Genomic DNA, 10,499 nt, shown 5'->3' on the forward strand with positions numbered 1-10,499 from the left:
GTTGCTTTAGAGTAAATTTAATATTTAATTTATTTATTTTGTCAAAATTATATATAATTTAGCTCAAGAGATTTTTATATTTGCGAGTTGAACTAAGTAAGCACCTTTCACTTCTAGGATTTTATTTTGAATGCCTTATAATTTTTATAAAAATATATAGTATCAAAATAAATTATGAAATTAAATACTCATATTTTTAGAAAAATTATGGATATATGTGCTAGTTTTATAAATACCTTTGAATGGTAATTTTAAGTTATTTGAAGTTAAAATTGTAAAGATTATTTATACATAATTATAATTATCCTTAGTTTATTATTATATATTTTATATATAAAAAATTAATTTTAAAATTATGAATCAACCATAAATTATCTATTTAAATATGGTGGTTGTGTGCAGTGCAAATCCCCTGTGGTGCGCACACAATATGAAAGGATGGATTGTACCCATGGACAGCTGTACTCGGTTGTGTGGGAGCTCACTTCACCGAAGCGTCCTTTGCTCACACAGTCCTTTCTTAACTTGAATCACTGTACATGAGAACTCTAGCTACACCTCGGGTATATAACCACATGCTCTAAGTTGGCTTCTCTAGCCAAACTAAATCCAGATGCCTAGTTACATACAACTGAATATGCCTTAATTTAAATCGCACGTGCTTTAGCACTGAGTATCCTATCCGACCCAACTCGATCCAATCCAATTTGAATAAGATGGTTTTTATCCGATCAAATTAAAATTCGAGATGTGTATAGCTTTTAGAATAAAAAAAATTTGAAGTGGATTCAAAAAAGGTACAGATAATACTATGTCCCATCTTAAACCCGACCTGATAATCCTTATATACAAATACTCAACACAAAGCCTTAGATCCATCATCTAAGTTTATCTATTGACCGCTCCCTCCCACCCAACAACCTTAGTCATCATCTTCCCTATGTGGCCAATGGAGGCGAAAGCGATGAGCATGGTGAGTGGAGACAAGTAATTCGAGTAGGATGGTTGGAGTTGAAGTGAGTAGCGAGCATAGAGACATAGGCAGCATGATGACATGGGAGCCATGGTCGAAGCGCAGATGGGCAGTCATGAGATGGCGAGAGTTGGGGGCTCTGATTAGATGACAAGGATCTGGGGCCCAAAGGATCTTTGGATGTTTGAGGAGAGGAGGTGGCTCTTCGATGATCGTCGATATGTAAGTTTCTCTCTTCGGCTGACAAAATCTTAGCCATTGTTTAAGCGATGAGGAGAAGAGGAGGTGGCTATGACAAAACACTAGCCACCATTCAAGCTTCTCTGTTCACTTGCTCCAAGCTCATCATCTGATTGAGACTCTTGCAGAGAGAAATCAAAGAAAAGGTGGAAAAATTAAAAGAGAAGACTTTTTCCAACATAAATTGATCATTTTTTTTTTTTTGGCTTTTTGCTTTCTTTCCTTTTTTTTTTTTCGAAAATCTATGGGGAAGGAGGGCCGGGAGCACCCTAGGAGATCGAAGGAGGTTTCTTAGATCGGAAGATGAGAGGAGAAAATCAAAGGAGTTTCTTAGATTTTGGTCGGGACTGAGGAAGGGATTTTTGATCGAAAGGGAGAGATTTTAAGTATACCCAACCTGACCTAACCTAATCTTTATCTCCATTTTATCCGACCTTAGATGGATATAAGATGGGTATAGGTTTGGCTTTTTTTTCTAACAATACGGTATAAAGATTGGTTGATCCGACCTATTACCGATCTATTGCCACCTCTAATGAGTTTGGTTTGAAGTTAGATGTGCTACTATTGTACCACAAATCAAGCTTGAATTATATTTTTCACATCATCAAATGAAAGGTATAACTAGAATCTGCAAATATATAAGAGATGCTTTAGTCCACTAATCCATTAATATAACAAAAACTATAGAGATACATATTGGACAAGTCCACACGGAAACAAGCATCAAACCAAGGACTCATGACCAGCTGACACCCACAAAAACAAAACAAAAAAAGAAAATAAAAACACACCAGCTGCACTCTTGCTTATAATCTAACAGCCAAAGCTATTAAAACATGAAAACAACTGATCCTTCAAGATTTAGAACCTCATTCATACATGCAACCTATAGCATTTAGAAAGATTATTTAGCTTCTAACCACATCTCCGGCCAAGAACTTATAGAAGAGGCTTCGGAACTTCTCCACATCTTCAATAGGAAGCGCAACCAGTGCATTCATCCCCTTGCCCTCCTTTCCAATAGTAGGAAACAACAGGATGATGTCCCACTGGGGATTACCCACAGGGCAACTATGCTTAGGCCTCCCCCAAGGGTACTCCACCTCACTGAACCCGAGCCTCAGCCACGATGACACGACGACATCCCCCCAGGGGAAACCCTGATTTAGCTGGCCCCAGTCAATGACCGACCGAGCATACTCGTCGGTCATCCTCTCCGCCCCCTTGTAGACCAACTCGACGATCCGAGCGAATGGCCCCTTCTCGAGATCACCGCATGGCGCGGTCGCATAAGCGCTCAACACCGCATTGCCAGCGTACGAGTTCGGAAGCGGCGGCTTCAGTCTCGACCTAAGGTCGACCGCATAGAGGATTGTCGACGACTTATTTGAATTGCACTTGCTTGATGCGAGGGCCTTGCACCGCCAAAGGTGGGCGGCAACGACATTGAAGCTGGATGCAGCAGGGGGAGAGGAGGTTTTCGCTTTGTTCTTGAGAGTAGAGATGTCATCGGGGCCGAGGTGGAAGAGGTGGAATTGGAGGTAGCTGGAGAGGGAGTCGAGGAGGGTGGAGGGGGGGTGTTGGTTGGGGTGGGGGATGGATGGGTGGGTGATGAGTTCAGGATGGGGAAATGTGACTCGCGGCGGAGAGCGAGCGGCGAGGAGGTGGCGGTCATTGCAGGGAGTGGTGGCTAAAGGCCGGTTGGATGCGACGGCGGCCAGGTTTTGGAGGAAGGCCTGGAAGCTGAGGCCGTCGAAGGTGATGTGGTTGTTGCAGATGCCCAGTGCGAAGCCACCGCATTTGAACGAGGTTACCTGCAGAATTTTTTAAGGTTGTTACCCAAAAAAAAAAAAACCATCTAAAAAGCATATGTATAAAGAATTTTTTAATATTTATATTTGCATTGTACCAAAAAATATTTACAAAAACATTTATTTTTAACTCTATATCTCTCCCTCCCTCTCTCACACGCACCCACACAAAATACAACTGGCTGTTCAAAGCTAGGCCGTATTCTTACCTAATTCAATGAGGAAGACCTTTCTTTGAGATATATAATTGCGCATGGAAACTTTTGGCCAATCAAAGCCTGGCCTGTGCCCAACTTACAGCAGATTTGTAAAATTTGGGTCATGGAAACTCCATCCCCTCCATATAACTAGATCTTAAATGAAACAGCATGCAGAGTTGTGATATGAAGAGGAGAGATTACTGATTGGACCAAGTCTACCAACTCAGCAGTGGACCAAACAAACCATAAACCAATGTATACAAATATTTTGTGTATCTTGATTTATAGTTGGACTGATCCATCATCTCAGTGGATCGAACCAAAAACTTCACAATAGAAAGCCAGGCACATGACGTTACACATTTGATTAGGAGTGGCAACCATAATTACTGTCGGGTGCAACCAACCTCGGATACACCGAACCCCTCTTTTAAAGTGGAGTGTGGATCACAAGAGTGGCATTATGCGACTAATGGTTCTGTGCTGCGTGTCTAACAATTTTGTCCCAAGTTCTCCCTTCAAGCGGGAGACCTACAGTATACGGCTTCACTTGGCCGTTAAATAGGATACAAGATATCTACAAGGTAGGACGGCACCCCAACGTTCGTTTCCACCTGATCACGTAAAGAGCGACTGCGTTGAGCTTTAAAAAAAAAATAATTACAAAAAAAAAAAAAAGGGGAAAGAAAGGAAGTATGCTGTCGACCGTTTTACGAGGGATGGGTTCGTACAAATCGGTTCCAGCAAAGCTGTATACTTGAATATGTCAGTTAGTTTTGTCTTTCGAATCTGTGACGTCCAGAACAATGGAGCAAGTTTACCAATCAACCAAGGCGCATGCCCATGCATGAAGAGTAATGCACGTAAAAACACTAACCTATATATAAATTTCCATGCATGCCAAGCCTTGATATATACAAGACTGCTTTATTTCTTGGTGTTAGATGTTTGACAATATTATAATGCTGTTCGACTGTGGCAGTTTTTGTACATTAACTAAGTGATAGGTTGTTTTGGAGAAGGCATAGAGGCCTTGGTGATAACAATTATGCTGCCACGTGGGTCACAACAATAGGAAAGCCGACTTCTAAGTACTTTAGTTGTCTAAACAAGCGCTTCATGCTATAATGCATAGGTGACGTATATTTTTTTTGCTTTTTTTTTTTTTTTTTGGGTAGAACATGTTTCTCGTTTCAATACCTGGAAAGAACAAAGAGGCCGGTCCTCCAGAGCCAACCCATTATCTGGATTCGCTGCTACCAGCTGCCGGAATGCTGGGTTTGGGCACTGCAAGTCTCCAACCTCCTCCAACTTGAGCTCACTGGAGGCCACCACAAGCTTCACGCCAGCAGCATTGCAGTCTATGACTAGCCGACCATCTCCAGGCTCCAGCTTCAGCCTCCCTGCCAAGAAATCATATGGCACAAGTACTTTCTCCAGCGCCGATGAAAGCCTCTCGACCACCACCGCTGCAGGGAACTCGAGGTTTGCAGCGAAGAAGTGAATGGTCTCGACATCGAAATTGAGTATTTGGTCTATGTTTGAGAGGAACATGGACCTCCCCTCAGTTTTTTCTGCTGGATAGAGAGTGGTGGAGCTTAGGATGGTGACTTTGAGGTCTTGGAGGGTTGGTCCTTGGGGTAAGGGTCCCATCTTTCTACTATGTGTGGGATGGGAAGTAGGGAACTTGACAGGATTATATAAGGGTCATGCAGATGCAAAATAACTATGGAGGAGAACTTTTGCTATGAAAGAAAAGCCAAAAAAGAAAACAAAAAGGTTATGAGATCATATGAAGGTCCTGTGACAACCAATTCAATTAAAGTAGATGTAACGTCTTGGATCTCGTGACGGTAGCTGGGTAGGTTACGGGATGCTATCTCGTTTGAAGAACATTTAGAGTGGTAGATCTAAGTAAGTTTCAATCTTAGGGTTTTGGATGATGACTATATAGCAGCATTGAATGGGTTCTTGATTATATGAGATCTCTGCAACCTACCCACAGGAAATTAGCACCAACCAGGTACATGGATGCTTTAGGTCATCAGACACGGCCGGGCTGAATAGAATTGAAGGTGGAAACTTTAGGCCTACGTTGTTTTTTTTTTTTGGCCCATCTAGACCTGTCACGCACCAAAATTAGGAAGTTAATTATGATGACTTGGGTTGGAGGATCTGTTACATATTTCTCACCCAGCCACGACTACTAACCTTTTTGTACCAACATGGATCATGTGATCCTCTAACGAAATGTGATACCTATATGTGCAAATTCTTGCCACAATAATGGAAGAGGGTCAGTTTGGAAAATCCAGCAGGATTGGAGAGGGAAAATCCAGCGGGATAGGATTGTGGATTATATAGTTTATTCGAGTAAGGCTCGTATCAAGCTAAGCAAAATTCTTTGTGCATCGCCTGCGGTGTACACAATCTGATATGAAGCGCACTGCTTCGTCCTATTAGACCACATGCTCATCACTTTTTAATACGTATTTAATGTCCGCAGTTCTATTTTTTCGTTTGAAATTTTAGATGACAAAAATATCCCTTTCCGTCCGCAATTCTACTTTTTCGTTGGAAAAATTGCTGTCAATTTTTTAATGACGAAAATATCCTTCTCTCTTTATGATATCCTGTGAAAAAATTATGACATCTGGTGCATAAAGTTATAATTTTAACGCAGAACGTCATAATATCAGCATAGAATGTCATAATTTTTTTCTATGCCATAATTTTTTCAAAAAAAAAAATATTTTTATCATTTAAAATTTCAAACGAAAAAGTAGAACTGCGGATATTGAATACATATTGAAAAATGGTGGCTACGTGGTCCAATAAGATGAAGCGATAGCTACGTGGTCCAATAGGATAAAGTGATGCGCTCCACACTAGATTTTCTACACCATGGGTGGTGGACAAAGAATGTCTCACCAAGCTAATTCTTCTCTGGCCCGAATCCCGTGAGAGGAAAAAAAAAGAGAGACCTCCATTTGCCTTTTGTTGGTGCAAAAATTCGCTTGCGCCGGAGAAACTGGAGTCGAGGGAGTCGCGGTCGCCGCCGGGACCTGCAAAAGAAGTCTAAACCGGAGGTGGGGTTGCTCCGACAAGACCCTCCGACGCTCAAGTCAGTTCTCTGCCTCAACAAGAATGGAGTGCTCAAACGAAAATTTTAGCAGAGTTTTTAGGTAAAAACGAGAGCTTATAGAATAACGTATCTGGGGTCCCCCCTTTTATAGGCGGAGGGGACAACAGACTGATGGTGACGCCTGTAACCGTCTGATAGTGGGCCGCCCATGGTCAGGTAAAGTTTGTTGCGGCTAGTAGTGGGATGGACCCATGGCTATTGCCGGGGCGTGTCACGTGGAGTCTGCTACAAGAAGCGGAGCGGTGTCCGTTGTCGCGACTTGTCAGAGGATAGGAGAATCGCGCGATATCCGTCGCAGGAAGTGGAGCAGGACCGTGGCCATTATTACGGCCTGCCAAGGAGTGATGGAGCCGCGTGGAATCCGTCGCAGGAGGTGGAGCAGGGTCGTGGAGTGATGGAGCCGCGTGGAATCTGCCGTAGGGAATGGAGCAGAATCGCGGCCGTTACTGCAGCGCGCCAGGGGGCGAAGGTCTACCGGCTAAAGTCCGGCGGGAGTGTCTGGCGGAGGGAGGTAGTTAGCCATCTATCCAAGAGGAGCTTGGAATCCAGCTTTCACGGGAGTTCGGATGGAGTTTCTCTTCAGTCACATTAGAGGGCGGAGCCCGGCTCCCGTAGGAGTCCGGGTGGAGTCTTCCTTGCGGTCGGGGTCGTAGACGGAGCCCGGCTCCCGTAGGAGTCCGGGTGGAGTCTTCCTTGCGATCGGAGTCGTAGACGGAGCCCGACTCCCGTAGGAGTCCGGGCGGAGTCTTCCTGCAATTAAAGTCAGGTGCGAAGTCCGGCTCCCGTAGGAGTCCGGACGGAGCTTACCAGCAGTTGAAGTTGGCGACGGAGCCCGGCTCCCGTAGGAGTCCGGGCGGAGTCTCCCTTGGAGTCGTGGACAGAGCCCGGCTCCCATAGGAGTCCGGGCGGAGTCCTCCTGCAATTAAAGTCAGGTGCGAAGTCCGGCTCCCATAGGAGTCCGGACGGAGCTTACCGGCAGTTGAAGTTGGCGACGGAGCCCGGCTCCCGTAGGAGTCCAGGCGGGGCTTACCAGCGGTTGAAGTTGGCGACGGAGCCCGGCTCCCATAGGAGTCCGGGCGAGGCCCTCCTTGCAGTTGAAGTCGTGGGCGGAGCCCGGCTCCCGTAGGAGTCCGGGCGGAGTCTCCCTTGGAGTCGTGGACGGAGCTTACCGGCGGTTGAAGTTGGCGACGGAGCCCGGCTCCCATAGGAGTCCGGACGGAGCTTACCAGCGGTTGAAGTTGGCGATGGAGCCCGGCTCCCGTAGGAGTCCGGGCGGGGCTTACCAGCGGTTGAAGTTGATGACGGAGCCCGCAAGGGTCAATCCCGCTGAGAACTTCGACTGTGGATATTTTATACCCAACACCAGTCCCCCTACTTCCGAGTTTGAATTTCAAATGAAGAAAGTACAGAGAGATTGGCATAGCCGAAGTTGTCCCCTCGAATCCTGCGCACGACTGCCCCAGATATTTTGGCATTAAATGTGCGCGTGCTGGAGTCTTTTCGAATCGGGGTGATACGAAGGGACCCTTCGAAGTTTTCGCTGGTACACTGGCCCAGGTACGGCACCATAATGGCCCTGCCAACCGTCAGCCGCTTTTAGCCGCCTGCCGGGGCGAGTGGGACACGTGTCGGACGCGGGCTGGCCTGGGAGGATTCGCGATCATTATGGCGTCAGATCCCAGGGTCTATTTAAATCCGTCCTTCCACCTTTAGGGACCCTATCCCGCTCCAGAGTTCTACCAGTATCTGCCCTTCCTTCGAGAGCCCTGTTTCTGTTGGCGTCTTCTCGGGCCATAGACGCCCTTCAAATCGTCCCTGTCCTCGCCCCTCTGCATCCCTCAGAGCGATCTAGGTTAGTCCCAGAACCTTCATCTTTCTTCCCGCCACTTAGGGGCCTTTTCTTTTCCATTTTTTTTGTATTCTTTTGAGTTAGTCTCCTCTGGCCTCCCATCCTTTGTCCTGTCCATCTTTTTTGGGATCTTTAGAGTCTTCATTCGGAGTTATACGGAATGTCTTCCGGCTCTTCTGCTCCCAGCGGTTTTGGGAGTTCTTCCGCCTCAACCCCTCAGGTCCCTCGTTCCGTAGACGAACCTGCACCTGGGGCTGGGCCCCGCCCGATTTTTGCGCCGGGCGCCATTCCATGCTCCCTGACTCCGGATGAACTCCTTCTGATAAGGGTTCAGTATGGAGTTCCTCCGGAGTACGACCTGGAGCTGCCTGGCCCCTCCGACCGGGCTAGCACTCCCCCCACCCGATCATTTTTGCCTATATCAGGAGGCATTCCGTGCCGGACTCCGACTTCCGCTTCCATCCTTTGTTGTCGCCGTCTTCCGCTTCCTAGACATCTCCTTGGCTTCTGTTGCTCCGAATTCTTTTAGGTTTTTGATAGGATTTCTCTCCCTTTGCCACGTAGTCGAGGTCCAACCGTCCCTCTCTCTGTTTAGGCACTTCTATATCTTCAAGTGTCATCCTTCAACGAAGGATTGGTGGTACTTCTCCCCTCAGTTCGGAAAGAAGGGGTTGCTGAAAGGTGCCCCTTCTTCAATCCACAACTGGAAGAAGAAATACCTCTTCGTCCACTGTCCGACCCTGCGGCTGGGCCTGCCTCCTTGGGGCTCTCTGAGGGATTCTGTCCACCGGGCCCCCAGCCTGGGGGAGGATGACCTCCAGGCTGCCCGGAAGCTTCTCGCCTATTCCGCTCCTTCCCTTCCCAAACTTCTGAGGGAGGAATTTCTGTTCAACATCGGCCTGAGCCCCCAGGATCCTGCGAGTACCTCACCTTTTCCTTTCTCTTCTTTTCTTCTGTCCTTCTTCTTTCTTTTTTTCTTTTTTTTTTTTTGCCACTCCTTTTTCATTCCATTATTGATTTCTGATTTCTCTTCTTTTTCTCTTCTCCTTTTTTTTTTCAAGGAATGGACGCTGAAGCAGTGCGGATGCTTGCTAGAGGCCTCAAGGCCCACAAAAGAAAGGGTGTCGCGATCACCGGATCGGCAAAGAGGGCCAGGGCAGAGGAGTCGAGCTTGGCCGCGCCCGTCCGGGCGGCTCCAGCAATCGACATTCCCTCGGACGCCGAACCTACGGCCCTCCAGGCCTCTTCGAGGAGTCCACCGACTGGGGCCCCCGTTTCGGGGGTCCGCCCCATGGAGGCGCCCGTAGCCGAGAGGGGGAAGAGAAGGAAGTCGGTGGCCTGCAGGGTGAGTAGCCGCCGAGCTACCACCGATGCGTCCCTCTATTCCGAAGAGGAGTCGGAGAATCCCTTCAATGATAGGGACTTGATCAGGTGGTTAATCGACGGCTGCATCCTGCCGGAAGTCGTCGAGAGGATCGACCGCGCCGATCCTGAGCAGCGGGTCTGGGACTCCCTAGGGTCCTTCCTTGAGGTAAACAAATCTTCATTTAACCGGCTATTCGACCCCTGTTCTGACCCCTTTGTCGTCCTTGCAGATTGGGCACCAGCTCCTCGCCAATATCGAGGCGACGAACCGGACGAAGAGGGACACCGTCCAGGTGGAGGAGCGCTGCCGGGCCGAGGTCGCCCGTCTTAAAGAAAAGGCAGCCGAAGTAGTCGCCCTCCAAGAGGCCCTAGAAAGAGAGAAACAAGCCCGGGAGGAGGAGAAGCAGACCTTGGAGGAGACAGCGAGAAAGGCGGAGGCCGAGGTCGCCAACTTGGCTGAGCAGATTTCAGTCCTGGTCTCGGAGGCCAGGGTCCTTGCAGTAGAGAAATTCAAGACCTCTACGGAGATGAGGGACCTGAATGTCCAATTCGGTCAGGAGGCGTTCATCAAGGAGTTCGAGCTCTGCCAAGAGAAGGTGGCCAGAAAATTTCTGGAGCTCGACCTCAGCTCCCTAGGTGAGGAGTCCGAAGACGAGACCGGTCCCTCGCCCGCTACCACTGCTATCGCAGCCCCCCTTCCAGGGACGTCGAGTTCTCCAACCCCTGCCCCTAAGGTCTGAGACCTCCGACCTTGTATTTTTATTTTACCGTAATTTTTCTTTTCCTTTTTGTCTTCAAGAATCATCCAATCAATAAAGTTGAATTTCTTGCCGTGGGTGGCTTCTCCCTCCTCCCTTTCTTCTCTCTACTTTTCTTTTCTGCGATGAGTCGTGTTTTGACGCTTTTGCCTTCC

At 47.6% G+C, this 10,499-nt stretch overlaps 1 protein-coding gene across 1 annotated transcript; it reads right to left on the reverse strand.

Moving 5' to 3' along the window:
* Positions 1–1,853: 1,853 nt before the first annotated feature.
* Positions 1,854–7,242, reverse strand: LOC105038125 (acyltransferase GLAUCE). Its single transcript, XM_010913819.4, has 2 exons — positions 4,428–7,242; positions 1,854–3,030 (listed from the first exon to the last, which is right to left on the reverse strand). The coding sequence occupies exons 1-2, from the start codon at positions 4,878–4,880 to the stop codon at positions 2,125–2,127; spliced, it is 1,359 nt and encodes a 452-aa protein (XP_010912121.1). The 5' UTR covers positions 4,881–7,242; the 3' UTR covers positions 1,854–2,124.
* Between the last annotated feature and the right edge of the window lie 3,257 nt (positions 7,243–10,499).

Source organism: Elaeis guineensis, chromosome 1, assembly GCF_000442705.2.
Source record: "Elaeis guineensis isolate ETL-2024a chromosome 1, EG11, whole genome shotgun sequence".
Lineage (NCBI taxonomy): Eukaryota > Viridiplantae > Streptophyta > Magnoliopsida > Arecales > Arecaceae > Elaeis > Elaeis guineensis.